This window comes from Octodon degus, unplaced genomic scaffold (assembly GCF_000260255.1).
Source record: "Octodon degus isolate 3935 unplaced genomic scaffold, OctDeg1.0 scaffold00033, whole genome shotgun sequence".
NCBI classification, from domain to species: domain Eukaryota; kingdom Metazoa; phylum Chordata; class Mammalia; order Rodentia; family Octodontidae; genus Octodon; species Octodon degus.
In genome coordinates this window covers 5575829-5599176 of record NW_004524609.1, presented here as the reverse complement: position 1 = coordinate 5599176, position 23348 = coordinate 5575829, and the positions used below count along the sequence as shown (strand labels likewise).

The following is a 23348-nucleotide window of genomic DNA, read 5'->3' as shown; positions in this document are numbered from 1 at the left end:
ACAAGACCAGCCAGGTGATGCCGTGGTGCCATTAGAGGTGGGGCCTGTGGGAGGAGGGACAGTGCAGATGGGACTGGAAAGTAGATCAGGTGTGACCCAGGGTAGTGATGGGAAGAGATAGTACATAAACACGCCCATAGTGAAGATGATCTGATTCCCACCGCTGTCAGGGACCAGCCTAGGATGCCATGAGCAGAAGCGACCCTCATCTTCAGGTCGCAGTGAGCAGGGCTCAAGGGTGGAGAGAAGGCGGCCAGCAGAGGGACAGGGAGAAGGGCCAGACCAAGGAGAGCGGTGGTCATTGGCAGAAGGAGGTGTTGCCCATGGACTGGAGGTCAAGACAGTCCACAGCCTCTGATCCCCACCCCGGCCTGTTACCAACCAGAAGTCCTTTGTCCCAGCCTACTCCCATGCCAATGACACAGCCAGGGGTGACCATCTTCTCCAACACCAGTATTCATTACCCAGACTGTTGGTGATATGATGGCTCTGTGTCCTTTGGCAGCAAGGCCTGCAGATGGCAGTATGGAATGACTCCGAGTGTTTTTAAGGAAACCTTTAAAAATGCCTCTTGGGATGGGACACTTGCACAGCTGCCCAAGATGCCTGTCTCCTCTTACCTGGAGCTGCTCGGGCACGGGTGAAGCCCATCCTCATCCTGCAGGTCGTGTCAGTGAGAGGCAGCTCTGGCAGAGTGCAGCTGTGTGGCCAGCCTGGCTTGCTCTGGACTTAAGTCCTTCCCTGCTGTCCTGCAGTTGCCTTGCTCCGTGTCCCACTTCAGCTCCTGGGAGTGGGAATCTCCTTGCTTACTGTTCCTCCAAACTGCAGGGATTGATTTCAGACTCCAGCTGGGCTCAGAGGTCCTGAATGCAAAAATTATTTCTGTCTTCATATCCTTTTAGCCTGACTGTGTGCAGTATCTTGTTTCTGTAGTCAGATTAAAGCCATAGCACAAAACTTAAATGTTACGACCCATGGGAACACAGGAGCATCCTGGGTAAAGGCTCCAGCGTCTGTCCCAGAGGAACATCGCTGCAGCAGGCCGCCTTCCATCTGTGGTGCTGAGAGCCCAGGAGGAAGGAAGCCTGGCTGTCTAGGGCCGGGTGCTGCGGGTGAGACCATGTGCTGCAGGGCAGATGGGGCGTCCCTCCCAGGTAACATGAATGGAGCACCTTGGTGCAGGTGTCCCGCTGCTCCACATGCCGAGCTGCCCAGGCCCAGGCATCGTAGTATCTGGGGTTTAGTTTTGGTTTTGTTTATTGGGGGTTTTTTGTTTTGTTTTGTTTTGTTTTTGTTTTTTTATGTTCCTATGAAGCTCTTGATAAAATAAAATTGCCATTTGTGCTTCTTCATGGTAATGTTTTTGTCAACCAGAAAAGAGTATCATAGTTTATGTTCTCATCTCAACCTTGGACTTCCTGATAAGTCTTTTTTTTTACCGGGGATTGAACTCAGGCCTTTGTGCTTGCCAGGGAAGCGCTTATTCCACTGAGCCATCTCCCCAGCCCCCCTGATAAGTCTTGTAAACTTAGACACAGACTAGAAAGTTTCCCAACTTGGAACTGCTCCTAGGCTGGGCTGGGCCCACAGCTGACGGACCCCAAGGGCACTTGATGGGCTGACTCTGGCTCCTTCTCACAAATCTGCCTAAAAATTCCTCCCGCCCTCCACTGGAGGGGAGACCAGTCTCCGCACCACCGCAGCTCACGTTTGTCTTCATAGGCCTTCAGTATTTGCAGTGGCCCCAATGCACATGGGTCTCCATGCAGTGCCCGTCATGGTAGAACATGTGGGGACTCAGAACATGATACCCCAAAACATGCTGCCTCGGATGGCTGAGAGCACTTGGGGAGCAGCTAAGGACCAGATATGTGGAAGAACGCAGCTGGCTCTTACTGATGCTGCACTCACCCATGAAGTTACACATGCATCATGTGTAAGAATAGGACAGTACACCCACACCCAGGGGGCTTCCCTCAGGCCCGTCTGCATGAGTTTCAGCCTCAGTCACCTGCTCTGGCTCCCGCATGCGTGCGCACTTTAGGTCTATGATTGTGCTTGCTCTCCTGCTCCTCTATTGTGAGTGAGATGCAACAGATTCGGTGAGCAAGCCTACAGAGGGACAGTTGGAGCTTCCCAGAAAGCAGGGGGACAGACTGCACTTTGGCCTGAACACAGATGCCAGGCCCCTCTCCACCATGTCTCCATGTCTGCTTCAGGGGTTGCGCTCAGCGCACAAGGGCATCTATACAAGCCCTGAGACTGGATCCCATGCAAACAAGTTTTTCTTTTGGAGGAAAGCAGGTATTGCCCACAAGCATAGGCACATCCAGGTTTCGCTTCTTTATTCATTCAGCTGAAACAGAGTATATGCCAAGAGTCCTGTGCCAGGATTTCACTGAGCCTGGAAATCCAGAGGTAGCTAACAGGATTCGTTCTGGAAAGGCGAAGTCTTCCCAACACAGCCCAGTGTACAGTGGCTTATTCAGTAAGTGAGGGGTGAGGCGAGGAGGTGCTTCAAGAGGGAGCATGGATGATTGCTCAGAAGCCTCGTCTTCTGCTGCTGAAGAGAAGCCTGTGAGGACCAGCCCCCAGTGCCTTGGTCCGTGGTGAAGCCCTTCGAGTGCCTTCCCTCCCTCTTCCATCTTCCCAGTCATTTAATCACAGAGGCGTTGCCTTATGCGATGCCTGGTAACTGCTTGCAACTGCAAAGTCATGCACCAGCCAGGCATGTGCACTGGGGAGGAGGGCACCTCTCTCATGAAAAGCGGAACCTGAGCGAACGTCTCTCCTCTAGGCTCAGAGCTGTGGCTGGGAAGGTTCAGCCAGCCCGGGTCCTGGTGTCAGCAGCGCTCGCCTTCTGCACCAGCTACCTCAGCAGCAAACACTGAGAATGCAGAGCGCCGTGGGCGGTGGGTGGGTTCTGCACCAGCTCCGCCCTCTCAGTGCCTCCAGTGCCTTTCTTCCTGAGTGCTGAGATTTTCTTCCCTGTGGGATCCCATTTACCTCCCTTTTCTGCTGGGCTTCTTGCATATCCTCTTTGACGTGGAGGACTCTGGCTCAGGGTCCCCAGGAGAGTCGTGAGGGTATGGCTCCATCCAGGGCCACCGTGTGGCATGGGCCTGGTGTATAATGACTGCTTTTGGTTGCTGAGGCCTTGTTCACAGGCATCCCCCGGGTATGGAAGTCTGGCATGCTTTGGGCACAGCCAGACTCCCCATTTCTTTTCATGAGCTCAACTCCTGACTTGAGCCTGTTCTTCCTACTTTGCATTTGAAAGTAGCAGAGTCACTCGTACACCTGCGCACTTGAGTTGGTCCTCTTCAGGGGGCATTCTTTTCTCTTTCCACCTGGGTACAAATTTCCTGTGTGCAGATCTGTGTGATTTGTGTCTGGCTTCCTGAGTAGAGGTGTCTCATTCTAGGGAAGGGCAAGTTTCTGGCAACTGTGGGCCTTCCCCATAGGGTAAGCACAGCCTCGGGTGTACAGCCACATATGGATCCTTTCCTTTCAGATTCTTTTCTCGTCCCATCTTGGAAAAATGACCGGTGCCTTTTCTTGTTTGTGCTTGTTGTTTAGAAAGCCAAACTTGGCCCCGCTGGTAACAAAGTAATCAGTCCTTCAGAAGACAGGAAACAACCTTCCAATAACCTTGACAGAGTGAAGCTAACGGACTTCAATTTCCTCATGGTGCTGGGGAAGGGGAGCTTTGGGAAGGTAAGCAGCGCTCGGGCGGACAGTGCTGGCTGGCTCGCTCTGTTCTGGCGGGGTTTCCAGAGCAGCCCTTTCTGTTGCCATGCTATTTGTGCACATTGTTCAGATGCCTCCCGCCTTGTGTCCTTGAAAAATCTGCTCCCAGGAAGCTAGAGGAGGTGCCTGTGTGCCCCGCCATCTTCCAGTGCTCAAAGCAGGGGGGACGTGCTAGTGCTTGTCGAATGCACCAGTGCTCATGGAGTCCTCAGTGCAGCCCATAGGCGTCCTCAGTGCAGCCCATAGGAGTCCTCAGTGCGGCCCTTAGGCGTCCTCAGTGTGGCCCATAGGAGTCCTCAGTGTGGCCCGTAGGAGTCCTCAGTGCAGCAAGTAGGAGTCCTCAGTGCGGCCCATAGGCATCCTCAGTGTGGCCCGTAGGAGTCCTCAGTGCGGCCCATAGGCATCCTAGGTGTGGCCCATAGGAGTCCTCAGTGCGGTCCCTAGGCGTCCTCAGTGCGGCCCGTAGGAGTCCTCAGTGCAGCCCGTAGGCATCCTAGGTGTGGCCCATAGGAGTCCTCAGTGCGGCCTTTAGCCCCCAGCTGTGCATCTGCATTTGCCCTCTGTGGCCCCAGATGCTGAGATAGAGCTAGGGGCAGATTTCTCAGAAGAACATGTATAGTTCCAGGCTAATCCCAGTGAAGAATGCTGAAATGCCTTTTAGTAGCCAAATAACATTGTGTAGAAATATACCTTACAGTGTACAAATTCTACCAATGGAAGAAGGTAAACAAAGGTTGGGGGAATTTCCATTATGGTGCTATCCCATATTTCAGTATTTGGACTTAAATGTGTGTGAGCATATATGACAATGTCTCAGGCAACTAGCTCACCGAGTAGCGTTTGACCTTGGCTCATGGCTCATGTGCAGCAACCCATCACTGAGGGGTCCCTACTTGAGTCTCTGCCAAGGCAGCACATCCTGACGCAAATGTATGAGAGCAAAGTGCTCTCCTCGTCAGCCAAGGAGCAAAGAAACAGGAAGCGGCTAGGATCACCCAACCCCCAGGTGCAGCACAGTCCATCACCTGTGGCCCTGCAGGGCCTGGCCCTGAGGGGCTTTCCTGCTTCCCAGCAGCGCCACCTTGGCACTGAGCACTTGTCTCGTGGACCTTCAGGAGACACTGCCCACCTTCAGACTGCAGCAGTCTGTGGGTCTTCCCACCACACATTTACAGATGTGCCTGCGCTGCTGTTGCACCTTCCCCCCGGCCTGCTTCCTCCTCCCCCAGCCCAGCCCCTAGAAGCAGGTTCTGCTCTCAGGTGTTCAGCTTGCCCTCGGTCTGTTCTCAGGTGATGCTGGCTGACAGGAAGGGCACAGAAGAGCTGTATGCGATCAAAATCCTGAAGAAGGATGTGGTGATTCAAGACGACGACGTGGAGTGCACCATGGTGGAGAAGCGCGTGCTGGCCCTTCTCGACAAGCCTCCGTTCCTGACGCAGCTACACTCCTGCTTCCAGACTGTGGTGAGGACGCTGGGGCTGTGCACATGGTGCAGCACCCCGCCTACTCTTAAGGCAGTCCCTGAGCCAGAGGACCGCAGCATCCCCAAGGAGAGGTGGAAAGGGATGCCTGGGGCAGTGATCACCTCCTGCTCACTGTAGGCCTGGGACGTATGTTCTCTGTGGTGTCTCTGGTGATGCCTGCTCTGGATGGAGGATTAGCATTCATTTCACTGAATTCACCAAACACAGTTGACCTTCTGTATCCTCACAGATCTCACCTACCATAGATTGAAAAAAAAAAATTGAAATCACATCTGTGTTGGACATCATTTGTGACTATTGTGTAAACAATGCAATATACCAACTATTTGTGTAGCTTTAACATTACATTAAGCATTGTAAGTAATCGGAGTGCGCTCTGGAAAGCTGGCACAGCACAGACGCAAAGATGAAATCAAAGTTCATAGCAGAGAGGCTGGAGGGGCTCCCAGAGCTGCTTCTAGCTGTTAGTCCAGCTTCCCCTCCTCTCACCTCTCCTCTCTTTTTCCTTTCCTTATGCAACACTTTAACAACCTCTGTGAAATAAAGATGTTTTCTAGAAGAGAACAGAGATTAGTGTTTACCATGGTGTGCTGTGCCATTAATTCTTTCACCGTTAAATTCTGTAGTCTCCCCCATTTTTCTCAGCATAATAACTATAAATATGCAGACCTACATGGTTCTTTGATGTATGCCCTTCGTGGGGCCAACACTTAGCATACATACCACTGACAGAGAAAATAAGGTACTTGGGCACATTACAGCTGCAAAAGAACATCTGATTGGCCTCTCCCTTCGTGGTAAGAGCCTCTCGCTGTCTCGCACCCAGGAAACATCAGTAAGCATGTACAATTTATAAGACCAGCCTAGCCCAAGAGATGCGTTTTCAGAAGCATCCATTTAAACCAGGTTCTCTACCAGGCCAGCAGTGCCTCCTACACACTGCAAGTCAGCTGTTAGGCTTTCACACCATCAAGAAAAACTGGTTAAAGTGAAGTGATTGGCCCATGTGCATTCTTCACTCTTTCCCTAGCTTAGATATATATGTATAGGAAAAAAGAGAGAAAGAGAAGAATATTGAGACCATTAGTATAATTGGCAGCATACGTAACCAGGAGGCAGACGTGGACAGAGAGCCCGCAGTTCAGTTATGTAATGACCCTCATGCGGTAGGGTGTACTAGTCTCCCTTTCTCTGAGAAAAAAATGTGAGGAGATGTCGGCCAAGCAGACCAGGATGAAGGCAAAGCGGAGGTGGCGCAATGAGGAGGAGCCTCGCTCACACGTGCACCTTCTCCACAGGACCGGCTTTACTTTGTCATGGAGTACGTCAACGGTGGGGACCTCATGTACCACATCCAGCAAGTAGGGAAATTTAAGGAGCCACAAGCAGTGTGAGTATTTTTTTTAGGTCTTGCAAATCGGACAACCCTCCGCTCCCACCTGGGAACTGCTGTCGGATAAACTGTTCACGGGTAGCTCTGCTCTTCTGAGGTCGGACGCTGTAGCATCCCAGGGCACAGATATATCAACAGACCCACCTAGATGTTGTCTAAGGAGGGTTTTATTCTGTTCACAGGAAGTTGGAGCTGTTGCGTCTCCCTGTGTCACCTGGGTCCTTCCTCAGGAGTGGTCTCACACGTTCCCCAGACACAGGGCTACCACACCCTCACTGTGTGCAGGCCCTGGAATGCAGGGGCACCTCCACCTTGGGGCACTCAGGCTAACGGCATTGGAGGGAGGAGTCACTCGAGTCACTGCTGAGCTTTGCGAGGTGTGCCCAGGAAGCCATGCTGGCATCCCGGAATTGGGCAGTGACAGCAGCGAGCCCTCAGGGATGGAGGAAGGGGCTTCCAAGAAGAGGCTGTGAGCGGAAGCAGAGCTTGTCCAAGACATGGCCTGTGGCTCCCTATGTGTCGGAGGCAGTGAGAGCAGGGAGGAGTTGGCAGGGGCAGCAGATGCAGTGCCCGCAGGGCAGAGACTGAGGCAGAGGCCTCAGAAAGCGCCCATCAGACTCGCTGCACCCCACTCAGTTCTTGCAGAGCCCTGGGCTGAGGGAAGAAGCAAGGATTGCGGATTATGCCAGAGAACACGGAGCTGGAATGAGAGCTCCAGCTTGGAGCCCAAGAGAAACAGATGTCCCTGCAAACGTTCAGAGGGACAGATGCACAGCTAGTTGACTGTCTCTGTCGGGGAAGCCTGGGGAAGTTGGGTGGAGGTGGAGGTGTCAGCATGGAATGGTTCACGGGGGTGGGCCCTGGGGGTGGGCACCCAGGTGAGGTGGAGGGGTCACACATGGGATGCCGGGGCCCTTGGCACCTGAGCCAACAGCCTGCTTCTCAGGCGCTGGGGGTCTTAAGGAACTCGACAGAAGCAAGCCTGAACAGGACTGAGCAGGGGTGTCCACCTGTGAATCGTTAGTAATCGTTAATAAGATGTAATCATTAATAAGGTTTTGGGAATGTCCCGTCTAAACCAGCAATCTTAAGTTTTGACCTGTGTGGGATGGTTTGCCTTGCAGAATGTTAACCAAAGGCAGAGTAGGGGATTTGTTGGTCATGAGCTTTGAAAATAAAGCGGGGGGTGGGGAGGGGTTCTGCTTTTATTTTCACTACGCCAAGTATTTTCAGACATATTCTTATCCCTTCTCTTAAGAGACTTTGGAGTAAGAGCAGCATTAAAATGTTGCAATTGTGAAATAAAGCGGGAAAGCACAGAGCCACCAGATCAGGTAGCAAAAGGCCACTTTCTATTGTAAAGCAACCTGACGTGCCTCAGCCAGTAATCTTTCATTCTATATGTGTTGTAGAAAACTTTAAAAATGTATAGAAAATCATGAAAATAGGGGCCAAGGAGATAGCTCAATGGCAAAAGTACCTGCCTGGCAAATGCAAAGTCCTGAGTTCTATCCCAGGCACCAAAATGAAAAAGAAAAAAAGCAGTGTAACAACCACCCATAAAGCTGTCTTTCCTCTCCCCCATTTCACCCTCCCCTGCTACTTTTTAGGGGTAGCCCTACTAAAAGCTGGATCTTAGGGGCTGGGAAGCTAGCTCAGTGCTCTAAGCACCCACCTGGCAAGCACAAGGACCGAGTTCAATCTCCAGTACTGCATGCTGTGCCCGCCCAAAACCAGGCGTGGTGGCATGTGACTGTAATCCCAGCACTAGGGAGGCTGAAACAAGAGGATTGATACTAATCCAAGCTGCACAGGGAGACTCTGTACCTAATTAATTAATTCATTAAAGATTAAAATTTTTAGAAAAAAAACAAAAGCTGGGCCTTCATTGTCAGGGAGTTCTCTTTCCTGCCCACATAGGCATATGTGCTTATTTTATGCCTCCTGGAGGTGATGTTGGCCCAGGCACAAGTCCAAGGCCTTAAATGCTATGCAAATTTTGAAACATCCTTCCGCATTTAATCTGAGTTTCTGATATTAGCCTATTAATGACTTTGAAGTAATGGTACCAGCTGCCATTAAATATTATGCATTACTTAACAGGACAACCTCAGATATGAATTGTCATGTATTCCTTTTATTGCAGCACTTAAGAGAATGAATAAACCAGCTGAACAGCTCATTGCACACTGTAGTTTGTCTTCCAGGGAATAGCTGTGTTGTCAAACAACAGTATATTCTGTCCATGAATAGGAAAGCAGACTTCTTCTCTCCTGTACCATGTCCCTGACCTCAAATGGTCTAACAGGTACCCACTATTTAAGTGATTATATTGGGAATCACTTCCTAGGTAGTAAATTACCTACCCATTCTTTCCCAAGGGGACAAAATAATAAACCTGACTTGTCAACTGTTCTGACTGGCTTTTCCGGGGTGAGCTGGGATGCTGGAATGGCAGAGAGAAGGGCTGATGGCCAGCGAACACGTGTGGGGGGACGCTGCTCAGAAAGCCGTGAGGTCTTGCACTCCTATCTCTTTGCCTGGATTTGAGACTAAAAACATATCCACAAGTCCAAAGAAGCAAGCCAGAGAGCTGAAGCACATTTTCTTTTGCAGATTCTATGCCGCAGAGATCTCCATTGGATTGTTCTTTCTTCATAAAAGAGGAATCATCTATAGGTGTGTATGAAAGATCGTCTCACAGCCTCACAAAGGACAGGTTTGTCGGGCCTGGTGTGCACACGGTTCTGAGACAGAGACTTCAGATGTGTAGATAATCATCCCCTGGGAAACAGACCCATTGGCACCCACCTCTCTGCAGACTTGTGGCAAATCAGAGCCACCCTCTGATAAGATTTTATATCTCATTTCTACTTTACACAAGAGAACGTTTTCTGTGTGTGTTTTTTCTCTACCGGCAGCACCTTCCTCTACATTTTATTTGGAATGGAGGTTGTAGCAGTGGAAAGCGAAATGCTTTTATAGACACTCAGCAGGAAAAGAACAGGAGGAGCAAGGAGAGGCAGGGGGAAACTATTGAATTAAATTCTTTTAGTCATAGGATGCAGTGAAATTCTGAGGCCATAAAAAGAAGAATGTCTTTCAGAATTAATTGAAGAGAAACTAGAAGAACACTGGTACAGGCATGATAAAGGGCCCTTGAGGTCGTCCTAAACCCAGAAGCTGGCCAACGCTGTGCAGGTAGGAACACATCAGATGGCTGGGATCACTCCAAACCAATAGGTGGGAACTGAACCCACAGGCACGGCCAGCATCAGGAATCACTGGTTCAGCCGGTTATTCGTTCACTGTTTCGGCACCTTCCACATGCCAGGCTTTCCATTAGATTCTGAAGGTACAAAGCGCAGCAACTCCAGACGCTCCTCTCCAGGGACTCGGAGTGGAAGTGCCGTGCAGATGGCGGCTAGTCAAACACCTGTCTGTCCCACCAGCTCCAGAGTAAACAGCGATTGTTGTGGGAAGGACTCTCATGCTAGCCTTCTTCCTTGCAGGGATCTGAAGTTAGACAATGTCATGCTCGATTCAGAAGGACATATCAAAATTGCTGACTTCGGGATGTGCAAGGAGCACATGATGGACGGAGTCACGACCAGGACCTTCTGTGGGACACCAGATTATATCGCCCCGGAGGTAGGCACCCCACTTCCCCACGCTTCCTACAGGAGCACTTGCAAACCATAAGCACACCCCTGCACGGAAGTGTGGGATGATTGGGGCATCGCCAGGTCAGTGTGTGGGTCATGGCCACTGAATGGACTCAGCGAGCCAAAGGAGACGAAAACGGAACAAGGAACTAGGAGAGCATGTCGGGCACCGGGAGCCCGGAACTGCCTTCTGGGTATGTGTGAGCCACGTGCCTAGTAGCAAGTATTTCTTACATGGCCATGGTGAGAATAATCCAAGAGAAACCGTGGGGCAGGAGAGTTGCTGCTGACACTGCTCTGCCCAGGAAATCTGAGTTAGAAGGTGGTTGCCTTGACAGCTTCGCAGCCTCCAAGTAGTGAGTGCTCGGAGCACGATGATGCTTCATGTGAAGGAGTGTGTCAGCACAGTGACACTCAGAACCCGGTCCGAGCTTGTACCTTTACAGTACTGGGCTGTACCACTCTGTCTTTGCTAGAACCTTGCCAGGAGTTCCCTGCTATTTCCTGATGCTTCCTATGTGCCAGTGTAGCATGGGCTATCACTCGGGTCTGTGGCCCACTTTGTGCCCACGCACAGCCCTGTGGATGCAGCCCTTCCCCCCGGTGATGCGGCACGAGGGAAAGCAGTCATTTGAAATTGGGTCAGCCGGAGATCTTCGTGGGGCACTCATGTTGGCTGTTGGTTTTATATCCCATATTGTTTTTTTTTAATTTTTAAAAAATTTATTTGTCTGATACAGGGTCTCACTATGCAGTTCAGATTTGTAGTGATCCTCCTGTCTCAGCCTCCCCTGCACTTGGACTATAGGTGTGTGCTACCACGTCGGCACGGCACGCCCAGGGTTCCAGGTCCAGCAAGCATGTGGTACCAGGGATCAAACTGAGATCCTTGTGCTTGTCAGGCAGGCTCTTAGACCACCGAGCTGTCTCCCCAGCCTGCCATGTCCTTTTGACATGTCACCCCTTAAATTTATCCCAGACACCATATGAACAAAGAAAAAGGCAACTTTTGAAGTCAGGGCAGTCTGAGCACTGATCTTGACTTCATCGTTCACAGCTGTGGGAACACAGACGCATTCCTTGCTGCGGAGCACCCTTCCGTAGCGGCAAGTTAGGGGAGCTGTGTTTCTCCCTGCTACGTGACGAGCCCAGCGCTTCTATTCTGTACCTGGTATACCATCATTATTTGTACTGTGTATGACCCTCAGAGGAAGTCATTTATGCCAGAAGGGAAGACGAGTTTTGTCCCTGTCTTAACGACCTGTTATTGTGGTGGTGGTTGTCATGTTCCTGGACAGCACTGTAAAAAACTTTACTTAGAAACTCAAATTGTGAATGATGTGGCCAACGATGACTTTTTTCCTCTAAAAGCTCACTCAGTACTTGCATAAATAACCTGAGTTTAGGTTTTTTCAAATGTGAAAAGTGCTGCTTCTTGACACAGCACATTTTCTGAAGACTTCGCTGGCTGCCGAAGCTGCACAGGCAGTGACTGTGAGCTGGATGGGCTGCAGGAAGCACCCACCAGGAGACAAGGGCTGGCGGTGTTTCTAGGAGTAAAGGCGGCTTTGAACTTCACCTCCATTACCACCAGGCCACCAGTCACACGGGTAGCTTTTTGGTTTCCGTAACGCCTCCGCTATCTGCTGTCATCAGGAATGACAGTGTCCCACAGAGATGAAATTCACATTTGCCTGTGTGGGTGGCTTGTGGCTTGGGTTGAGGAACCTGCTTCACAGCTTCAGACGCAAATTTACACGAAGTTCTAGAGGTCAGAAGTCCAAACCAGTCTCACCTGGTTAAAGTCAGATTGTTCATTCTGGAAGGTTAGGGGGCCTGTCCTCACCACCTTGTAGCAGCTGCCTGTGCTAGCTCCGGCCTCTTCCTCCTCTGGGCTGTGCAGCTCTCCCCAGCTCTCCTGTGCTCTCCAACTTCCACCCTAACTCTCCTCTTCTCTCTCAAGGGCCCTGTGACGACTCCCGGCCCATCCAGACAATCTAGGGTCACCTTTCCTCTCTAGACCCTCCACTTACTCCTAAAAGGCCCCTTTCCTCCAGAAAAATGAGGTTCACACGTTCTGAGAACTAGGGTGAAGATATCTGTCAAGTGGAAGGGACATAGTCTCTCCCACGTACTGATGGCACTTAGGTTGGTAACTGCCCCGCCTTCCTCTGCCCGTCACACTGAGCAGACTGCTGGCCTGGCGACTTTGGGCCTCTTCATGCGTAGAGAATGATGTGCTGTTTCTCTGAGCCCCTGCGTTTCTTTTTTTAAATTCCTTTTTATTAGAGTATGTTTACAGTACATAATGTTTTCATTCTTGTGTGAGGTTGGCACAGGCCTTAATACATCCATGTTTCTCTTTTCTCTCTTTCTTTCTTTCTTTGGTACAAGGTCCCTTACACATTTCAGACTTGTAGTGGTTCCTCCTGTCTCAGCCTCCCCAGCACTGGGATTACGGTGTGCACTAACAAGTCCAGTTTCAGGGTTGGCAAGGCATGTGGTACCAAGGGTCAAACCTGGGTCCTTGTGCTTGCCAGGCAGGTGCTTAGACCACCAAGCTATCTCCCTGGCCCTGCCTAACACATCTTAATTCCTTTTTGCATTCCCTTGTCTCTCCTCCTTCATCTCTTAATCCTCTTCTCATTGGAGAAAGATGTCTCTCTTCTTACTGTCTTTTATTTTGCTGTTGACTTATTATTTATTGACATTTAAGCCTGTGGGTCTGACTCATTTCACTGAACATTGTGGTCTCCAGGTACATCTGTTTTCCTACAAAGGACTCAAGTTTGCCTTTCTGTGTGGCAGAACCGTCCTCCGTCGTGCGTGAACGCACGTTCTCTTTATCCATTCATCTGCAGCTGGGCGCGCAGGCTGCTCTCAAGGGCCGCCTGCTATTAGGTGTGTGCTGTAACGTGGGTATGAAGGTAGCATTTAAATATGTCTTTAACTCTTTCGGGAAAATGCCCTGACCCTCCAAAATAGAAGACCCAGCCAACAAAGGACAGTGACATGAGGAGACACGTCCCCAGAGAAGTCCAAGTGGCCAGTAGATACATGAAAAAATGCTCAGCATCGCTGGCCATGAGAGAAAGGCAGATTAACACAACAGAGCTGGCATCTTGCCTCAGAAAGAGTGGCCATCATCCGGGAATCAAATGAGAACAAACGCTGGTGAGGATGCGGGAAGGAGGAGCCCTTCTCCACTGTTGGCGGGAGTGTACACTAGGACAGCCGCCGTGGAAACCCATGTGGGGAGTCCTTGGAAAGCTAAAACCAGACATTCCAGTTACCCCAGCACCCTCATTTTTTGTCTGTGAGAGCAGTTATGAAAGAAGGGACCCCCATGTATTCACTGTCTGCTGTGGGCCACACAGCAAGCACCCTTGACCCTGGCTATCATAGCAAACCCCACAGGCGAGGCATCCCCAGAGCCTTGTGTCAGATGAGGTGACTGAGGCAAGACAAAATGCACCTAGGGCCACACTACTGAGAAACCCTCAACTAGGCTTCACCCCCACTCTCGGACCCCTCCAGAGCTCCGCACCACTCGCTGCAGAAAGCTGTTCAGAGCCTGAGCCGCTGAGGTGCAGATGGCATCCTGGATAGTCACTCTGTCTGGTGTGGTGACTCCAGGGCCACACAGCATCTCAGGGAGGCTCGTGCCTGGAGGAGTCACACACGGAGGAGGGCATAGACACTCCTGAAAACAGGCAGCCACCACAGGCCTTTCTCAGTGTCCAGGTGGCAAGCTGAGCCACCAGGGGAGATGGGTCAGTAAAACCTTTAGGGTGTTACACTTTCCTGACCTTTCTTTTCCTTACAGCGTACAGGAATTTGATATTTTGGGCCCTAAAATACTGGTACCCTAGGGAAAGACCGAAGGGGTTCAAGGTTTCTAATTTTCTCAAAGGTTAAAATAATTCTATCTTCTATGTAAATCTTCCTGTCAGGCAGAGGCAAAATAATTATCTTAAATGGCATTTTGCCTAATAGGCAGAGTGAAGCTTTAAATATTTATGACTATTTGTTCAAAACCCTTGAAATTGATTCATACTGTAGTGTCTCCCTAGCCAGTGAGACCTCCTGAGGTGGCAAATGTCACTCACAGAAGGGACTTGGGCGTTGGGACAAGTGCCCGTGAGGGGGGCTCGGATCAGGGCGGCTCCCAAGGGTGGCAGGATGGAGCCCCAGAGAGAGCCTCGAGAAGGCCGTGCGGAGCTGCTCACGGGCTCCTCCTGACGGCTGGCTCTTGCTGCCCCGTGCTCGTGTGGTCGGACACCCCAGCAGCCGGGAGTCAGGCTCCAGGTTTAAGCACGGCTTCCCCTTCTTCCTGGAAAAGGAAGGAGCAGCAGGATAAATGCCACTCTGGGCTGGGGTCCCTGTGCACCCCCGTGCTGCAGGAAAAGCAGAATGTGCAGTGCGGGATCCCCCTCAGCGCCCCACCACAGCCATGCAGAGGCCCCGTCCCCTGGCGCCTCTTGCGCCACGCTGTCCACCGCACAGCAAGCCTTCTGAGCACATCTTGTCCCTCATTACATGTGAGGTCACACAGCCGGTAGCGCACAGAAAGGGACTTGGAGCTGAGGCAGTCCCACCCCAGAGCCCATATGTTGTTTCTACAATCTACTTTGTCTGCACAGCTGTGGAGTTGAAAGCCAGCACTCGCTGTAGACCAGCTTTCCTTTGGCATCTTGGGAGAAGATGGACCTGGTCGTAATCAGAGGCAGTCAGAACATAGGACGGTACTCCAGCGGTTAGGACTGGAGAAGTCCCGCAGAGCCCGAGGGCAAACCAGCACCCTTCCGCCCAGCCCAGCACATTTGTTGTTGCCCACCAAGAGCCTCACTTAGGGAGGCACAGCCAGAAGGGGGAGCCCAGTGGAGACCTGCTAGGGGCGCTGGGCAGGTAGCGATGGGTGAGGGTAGCTTGGGAGAACATGGCTCTGAGGCCAGGGGTGAGGCAGTAGTCCTCTCGGCAGTAACCCAGGACACGGCAACACGGCTAAAATCACCAGGGAAGAAACTTTCCAGCACAGCTGTCCACATGGAAGCTGCTGCCCGGGAGCAGGTGGCCAGGGTCCTGTGAGGTTTTAAGACGCAGAGCCCGAGAGCAGGGCACTTGTCCTGAGGGCAGCTTCTGCCTCCGTGTCCCAAGGGAGCCACATTTCAGCGATCCCTGTGATGGCAAGCAGATAGGTGCATTTTCATGTAAAGTTCACCTGATTGTTATCAGTGGCACTAAAGACAGGAAAATAAATTTTTACAGGGAGACTAAGCCTGCAGGCTTTCACCGTGAGCTGTCATCCGGAGGGGGCGAGGTCTCCTGTGGGAGAGCTACGTGTTAGGGTGGGAGGGAAAGAAATGAGGGATGTACAGTCAGACAGAAGAGGGCTCCACAGGGCGGGCGCTGTAGATACGGGCTCATGACCTGCGAGGTCGAGGGGTGGGAGAGCAGGGCCCCTTCGGAGAGCTGTGCTAGTGGCATCAATAGCGTAGAGTTGAGAGTGGACACCAGCTGTTGGGGGGCCCTCTGGAAACAGCAGGAGAGGAGGAGACTGTCACTCCAGGAAGGGCGAGTGGAGGGAAGTGGCATTGCAGCTTCAGAAACTTGAACATGCTTCCTGACCAAAGGGACAAGGAAGGCCCAGAGAGAGGACAGCGAACAGGAGTGAGAGGCCAAAAAGAATATGCTTATGAGAAAACTGTCCTGGGAGCGAATGGGCATGGGAAAGCCTCCCTCAGTGTGGGAAAAGGGCCAAGTGCTGAGACTCCTGGCCATAGAAAGCTTCGGTGTGGCCAACTTGACAAGCGGTGCTGTGGTGCCCCAGACGCTTTGTCAGCTGACTTCCTGTTACGGTTTTTAAGTTTCATTTTGGCTTTTTTAAAGTCTTTGTTTCTTTTCCCTTTTCTTGAGACAAGTTCTCACTGCCTTCCAGCCTGGTCTAAAGCTTACTATGTAGCCCAGGGTGGCCTGGAACTCATGGGGATCCTCCTGCCTCAGCCTCCGAGTGCAGGCATTACAAGCATGTGCCTGGGCCCTGGCCCTATTGCAGTTTAGGTGTGGCTTGTCCTTCAAGGTCTCACCGTTAGAGACTCCGGCATTAGTACGGTGGTGTTGGGAGGGGTGGTAGTGTTGGGAGGGGTGGGGCCTCTAAGGAGAGCAGCCTAGGGCAGTGTCGGGCCACCAAGGCCGCAGCCCCTGGTGGAATCAGCATTTCTGTGGGACTCCGCTGGTGCTGAGGGGCTGAGTTACTGTAAGAGCTCCTTTCTCAGGCTTCCTGCCTCACCCCATGACCTGCTGTGACGCAGGCAAGGAGGCCTCAGCAGAGCCAAGTAAATGCACCGTACTCCGGCCCCTCCGAAAGTGTGAGACAAGTAAATCTCTTGGCACGGCACCCACCTCAGGTGCTTTGTTATAGAAGCCAGAAGTGCGTAGCCTGTCCTGCTCTCCCTCCCCTCCGCTTCCTTGGGCCTCTAGACCTGCCCTCCCCACCCTCCAGGATTCCTGTCCCGTGTCCTCTCCCCAGGAAGTCCTAACACGGGTGCCTCTGGGGCTCCCTCCTCCCTCTGACAAACCTTCACGGTCCACCCCAGGGAGGCCCCACGCTGGCGACTTCAGTTTTCCGTGATATCTCACCCAGCACTCCTGACCCTGTCCTGCTGTCGTTCCTGCAGCCACCCCTCAGTGCTGGACAAGGCTGTATCCTGGGATTATTTAGCTGTCTGTCCTCTTAAGCACCACAAGGGCAGAATTGCTGTTGTTCTGTTGCTTGTTTCCATTGTTGTTCATTGTTGTTGCTTTGTCTCCTGTCGTGGCCTGATCCCGGGTTCAGGAGTCAGCCTGTGTTTAGGATGAATGTGTGTGCGCTCCCCCACCCACCACCAGCCACCCCAACTGTGGGACAGAGGGGAAGGCTCTAGACCACAGGGCTGGGAACTCCCGAGCAGCATCCTGCAACGTGCTCCCCAAGCTTTTGCGGGTGCAGGGTCAAGGGCACAGGACATGGCTCGTGGGGCCACACACCTCCCATCATCCCTGAAGAGGGCCCATGGGCACTGGGACCTGAGTGCCCAAGGTTGGTAGGACGTCAGCCGAGGCCGCCAGGACAGCCTCGCCACCCCTAGAGTGCATGTCCTGGGCATTTCCATGGCCCGGGAAGGGAGGACTTGGTAGAGCAATGGGCAACAAAAGAGGATCTAAGTGCCTGATAAGAAAAGCGCTCCAGCAGAACACGGAGGCAGGCACTCGGGCAGTAAATTAGCACTTGCCACGCTGAGAGGGGAGGCAGAGGAGGGAGACTAGTCTCTCCCCCTACAAGGCTGCAGCGGTATCAGCCTCAGACTGCAGGCAGAGCAGAGCACAGCACTTGATTAAAGAAAGACAATGGTGAAGCCAGCACAGCCTCCTTCTGTCACTGTCCAACGCTGTTGCTCTCTGAAGGGTCATGCTCCAGTGACTCCATCACTGAGACAGACAATGAAGGCCTGCTTTTCTTCCAAGAAGTATTTAAAGAGCCAGAGCCGAGCTGTCCTGGGATGGGGAGAGTGCCTTCTCCGTAATTCTCTGAGCTCTTGTAGGAATTGTCGGTTACATGATCTCATATACTTTGCCGTCTGCCCGCAGCTCTCTGCCTGCCTTAAAGTTCTCTGGCCTCAGAGCCAGCTGACCTGTTCTTGGCGGCCTTGGCCCCTTCTGGATCACGGTGGCCTGCAGGACGGCTGTTGTCCCCACCCCACCACTTCACCCCCGCCTCCTCTCCCTCCGCAAGGGACCAGATCCCGTTGGATTCACTCTCCATTACCGAGTCCTGATACACCTGAGACCAGGCTAAGTGACTCCTTCACTTCATTTTGTTTTGAAGCCAGTTCTGTTTTCAGGTGATGAAACTTAGGTGCAAAACAATGTGTTAATTTTCCCCAAGGCCTTAATTTGAGGCAGACCCTGGCCTTGAACCCAGCGCTGGCGTCTTCCCCCGTGACTGTGGCGCTGGCGGAAGTAACTGCAGCTTCCAGCTCCAGTGCTGCCCTGCTCCAGCACTCACACGGGCCGTCTCACGGCTGCTGCTTGTCTCAGACCTGCAGTCATGCGCTCGTGAATGTTTCCTCCCAGGACCCCGTGGCCTGAATCCTTCAGTTAGAATCTTTTTCAACCCTGTGAACAGGGCTGGGAAGCTCTGCGCTGTAGTGCGCCCTTTCTTCATGAACTTGCCTGGGCACGGTGGGAGGGGGTGGTGCCCGAACAGCTGCCGGCATCTGTTCATCTCCTTCTCTGTGCCTGGGCAGCTTGTACTGTCCCCATGTTACGCACCTGGAAAGGAGAGTGACCGCCCAAGGCTCGTAGATGGCAAGCAGCGGGGCAGGGCCCTGGGTCTGCCATGGGCAGCAGACTGCACCCTAGTGCGTGGCTTCTGCCCTGTTCCCAAACGCCCATGAAGCCCCCCCCCCCAACTAGGAGACCTCCTGGCTCTGGAAAGTCTGTCCTTGCAGTTAACAGAGCTCTTACAAGCACAGAAAGCGCTCCTGCTCCCCGTTCATTCCGTGACTGCGCAAATACCAGTTCTATCCTGATGCAGTTAACCTCACGAGCAACTCCTAGGTTCAGCAGGGGGTTGCAGGGAGAGTCCTGCACCTGGGCGCCAGGCCCTGGGTCCTGCCAGCTCGTCCCCAGCTCCAGTCCTCCCCAGAGAGGAAACCCATGACAGGCCACTGGGACTGAGTTTGAGAGCCCTTGGAGAGAGGCCAGAGGGCCAGTGACGGTGCATGTGATTCCAGATGACACCATTTCTGCTCTGTACTATCTGTAGGGTCCCCCTGGAGGGAAGACCTCCTGACCTCTGCTAGGCTGCAGGCTTTTTCTCCATTATTGTGTAATGAAGTCTGGCTGTTGCTGTGTTCCCTGAAGATCTTGGAGTGATTTGTGTCCGGTGGAGAAATTCATATTGGCTTCCTCAAAGTCTGCCTTTCAGGATTGAGTGAGTTTCGCTCCTGATGGGCTCAGCCTGCCTCACAGGGATGCTAGCTCTCTGTCCATTGTTCAATAGCTGTTTCCATTGTCTGGTGCTGCAGAAGCAGCTGAAAGCTGTGGTACGCGGCGATCCTGAGTCAGGCTTGGCGGGCGCAGCTCCTGGCTGCTGCAGGCTGGTGGCTACAAGGCTCTGCTGGCACTGCAGGGTCCAGCATGCCCTCTGGCCATCAGCTGCCAGCCAGGGCCCCACAGACCGTCCTCTCATAGTCTCTTCACGCAGCCACCTGGCACTCGGGTTGTCCTGAGCTGCTGAGCAGGAGGCTGATGCAGTTAACCAGCCTGGAGGGTGGAAGGGTGTGAGTACACTCTGAGTGGCCTTAGGGTACAGAAATAGAGATCATATCACTCCCCAGGGCTACACCCAGAACCTAGCTGTGTCACTCCTGTCACATTCTGTGAGGCAGAGGCAGAGAGGACGCAGGTAAGGGGGCCCCTGCTCTATATTTTAGAGCAAACATAAGCAAATGCTGTTAAGGGCTAGATGGAAAACATCGTAGACTTTACCAAAATCTAAATTTTAGATTTTTCTAACAAACAAAATAGAGCAACTATTCTTTTCAAAAGGTTAATAATGTAGTGTTTTGAATTTATTCATTTTACATTTAGAGATGTGACCCCAGGCTTCGCTGGCAGGCTGCATGGAAGCAGGAGGTGGCTAGAGCTAGCCTGCAAGCTGGAGTTGGCAGAACCCCGGCTCTGCCCTCCTCGGGTTCGTTCTCAGCCGTGGCTCGCCGCGTGTGCTGGAGACTGCAGGCCAGAGGCACATGCCCGCCCAGTCTGTACCGCACCCCGTGAGCTCCTGCTTGCATGTGGGCAGCTTCCCAGGAGCCGTCTTTCCTGTGAATACCGCCCCACTGACGTCGTCTCTTCAGTGCAAAGAAAGCTCAGTAGATGGCCGTCCGCATGGGCAGCGGGATGCAGCTGGGACAGTGTGCTAACTGGAAGAAACCAGGAGTTACTGCATTAATTTCACACAAAACAGGCTTAAGAACAAGAGAAAGTGTCAGGCACTATGTAGTGACAAAGGGATCAGTCCTCTAGGAAGATGTAACAGTCCTTAATGTGTGCACCTAGCAACAGAGTTTCAAAATACATCCTCTGAAACTGCAAGAGGAAATAGATGAATCCACGCTTACAGTTGGCAGCTTCGGTGGCCCCTTACAATCTGAGGTATCAACACCCAGTTACATTATCCAGCAGAAAGTCCGTAAGGGCGTAGTTGAACTCGACATCACATCACCTGGGTATAATAGACATCCATAGACTCCTTCACCCCAAACAACAAAATATACCTTCCTCTCGAGCTCACATAGAACATCTGCTAAGGTAGACCATATCTGGGCCATAAGACACAGTTTAACAAACTTACAGGAAGAGAAATCCTATAGTGTCTAGTTTTTAGGTCACAGAGGAATGAAAGTAAAAATCAGTAACAGAAAGATTGCTGGAAAATCCTTAAGTACTTAGAGATAAAGCAGCACATTTCTAAATAATATGATCCAAAGAAGAAATCTCTAGAGAAGTTTTAAAATATTTTGAAGTAAATAAAATTCAAAAGACAATTTATTGACGTGTTGTAAAATGCGGCAAAGAACCTATAAGTTTACACCATATAAATTTATAATGCATATGTTAGAAAAAATAAAGATCTAGAAATCAATCCCCTAAGTTTCCACTTTAGGAAACTACAAAAATATGAGAAAGTTAAATCTCAGAAGAAAAGAAATTATAGAAAGTAACACAGAAAAAAATTCAACAAATCCTAAAGCCAGACTTTTGTAAAGATCAATAAAATTGATAAGCTTCTTACCAAACTATCTAAGAAAAAACAGAGGACCTAAATTGCTAATAGCAGAATTGCAAGAGAGGATCCCACTGATGTTAAAAGGATAATAAATTGATTCTATGATTAGCTCTGTGCCCATGAATTTGATGACTAGGTGAAACTGGACGATTCTCGAAAGACACAAGCAAAATTCACACGAGAAGAAACAGACTATCTGTAATGGCCTATTCTATTTTAAAAATTTAGTCAGTAATAGCTTTCTAAGACAAAAAGCACCAGGCCCAGATGGGTTCACCTGGTGACTCCAACAAGACTGGTTGGTGAAGAAGAGACCAGACCAGACCAAGGAAACGGGGTACTTCCTAACTGGTCCTGCAAAGCCAGCATTGCTGTAATGGCCAGACCAGACCCAGGCATCACAAGAGAACAGAAGAACCATTATCACTCACGAACATAGAAGTAAAAATCTTCAACAGAATATTAGTGAATCAAACCAGCAGTGTATTAAGCCAGTTGCTCGTTGAGGCCAGTGTTAATTCCAGACGCTTCTCTGTCGCGTTCGAGCAGGTGTGGGCTGTCCCAAAGTGCTTTGCATTCTTTTTTTTTTTTTTTTTAACTATTTGGTTGTTGCAGGGTCTTACTACACTGCTTGGACTCATGGTGATCCTTCTGCTTTCAGTCTCCCCAGAGCTGGGATTATAGGCAGGCAACCCCACACCCAGACACTGGCCAGCTCGGCCCACCCTGGGGGTGGGGTGGCGCAGCATGTGGTGCTGGGGATCAAACTGTGGTTGCTGCGCTTGCCTAAGCAGGCGCTGTGCTCCGCTGAGCTGTCGCACTGGGCTCATGCTTTCCAATCTCAAAGTGAATGATGAGAGAGGAGGAGACGAAGCAGCAGCTGCTACGGATACTTCTTGTAGCATTAGATAAATCCCTTTCTATTCTCTCTGATCCTACAGAGTCCCATTTTTTGCCTAACTAGAAATTACATGATTCTCAACTCCATGCCTCACAAGGTTGTTTTTTTGTTTATTTTGTCTTTGGCAATATTCTTTAACCATTCTTTTCCCCCAAAGATTTCAAATACTGCAGACACATCTCATGTAATGTACTGATGCCCTTCATTCTAGATACACCATTTGCACGCGTGTGTCCGCGTAGTGCGCTGCCCCAGCTCCACTCCTAATCCCCAGCGTCTAGCCGAGTGCCTGGTGCACACATGAACAGTCAGCTGGCAATGGTGGGAGCTCACGAGGAAGGGCGAGGGCAGGCTCTCCCACCAGAAGAAGCTAGCCTGGAATTCTGCGGCTCTGATGAAAACTAGTTGCAGGAAGGCAAATTTTTGTTTTTACGTATTTTATCACCTCTGTAACCCTGCTTAGAACCACATCTGGCACGTAGTAGGCTAATATTTGCTTAAGGAATACATGGTAGTGCCAGGTGAGTCTGTCTAGGTGCCAGCAATCATTCCAGGGTGCTTCATATTTTTTTTAACCTTTTATGCCAGGGTGTTTCCTGCCTCCCTGCGGGCCAGGTTTAGCTCATTGCCTTGAACAGCCTTCTCCCACCGGCCTGCCTATTCTTGCTCTGACATTTGGCCCTGTGAGTTGCATACACTCCACCTTCCCACAGTGAGTGCGCTCTAGTGTGCAGGAGGCCACTTAATCCCCCACCACACGCTTCCCAGGTGGCTGCTGGAGTTCTAGTATCACAGCTGAGGAGATGAAGGCGCAGAGAGGCTAAGCGCCTTGCCCAAGGCCATGAAGCTTCTGAGTGGCAGAACCGGTCTCCTGCCGCTGGGCTCAGGACTCTTTTGCCACAGTGCACTTCACTTAGGTGTTCTGGGCATGGATACACCATCCAGATGAAATTGGGTTGAGACGCATCTCCGGTGAAAGCTGGGCGTGCCTCACCCTTATCCCGTACGGCACCTGTTTGCCACACTCAGGCCGGATGCTCCAGAAAGGAACTGTCACAGATCTGAGGCCTGTCTCTTCCTGACCTGGAGGCTGAGCCCCCTGCGAAACTCAAGCAAGCCACTTTGCCACCTGAGCCCCCAGTTCCTCTTCTGAACCCTGAGGAGACTGTCCTCAGTGATCTCTGAGGCCCCTCCCAGCCTTAGCAAGCCGAGAACCCCCAGCCCTTTGATTCTGCCCCTAAGAGGTAGGTAGCATTTGTAGAGCGCAGTTGTATGGATGGAGCCTGTCTGCTCCAGCACAGCCTTTGTGAGGGCCTGCCCTGT

The 23348-nt window shown here is 51.5% G+C and overlaps 1 protein-coding gene across 1 annotated transcript in view; it reads left to right on the top strand.

The window, feature by feature from the left end:
• The window catches only part of Prkca (protein kinase C alpha), a 409387-nt gene that overhangs the window by 354792 nt on the left and 31247 nt on the right, over nucleotides 1-23348 (top strand). The window contains exons 8-12 of the mRNA XM_023714070.1: nucleotides 3580-3717; nucleotides 5041-5214; nucleotides 6534-6625; nucleotides 9245-9307; nucleotides 10141-10279. Of these exons, the coding sequence (XP_023569838.1) occupies nucleotides 3580-3717; nucleotides 5041-5214; nucleotides 6534-6625; nucleotides 9245-9307; nucleotides 10141-10279 (606 nt within the window). The remainder of the gene's footprint in view (nucleotides 1-3579; nucleotides 3718-5040; nucleotides 5215-6533; nucleotides 6626-9244; nucleotides 9308-10140; nucleotides 10280-23348) is intronic.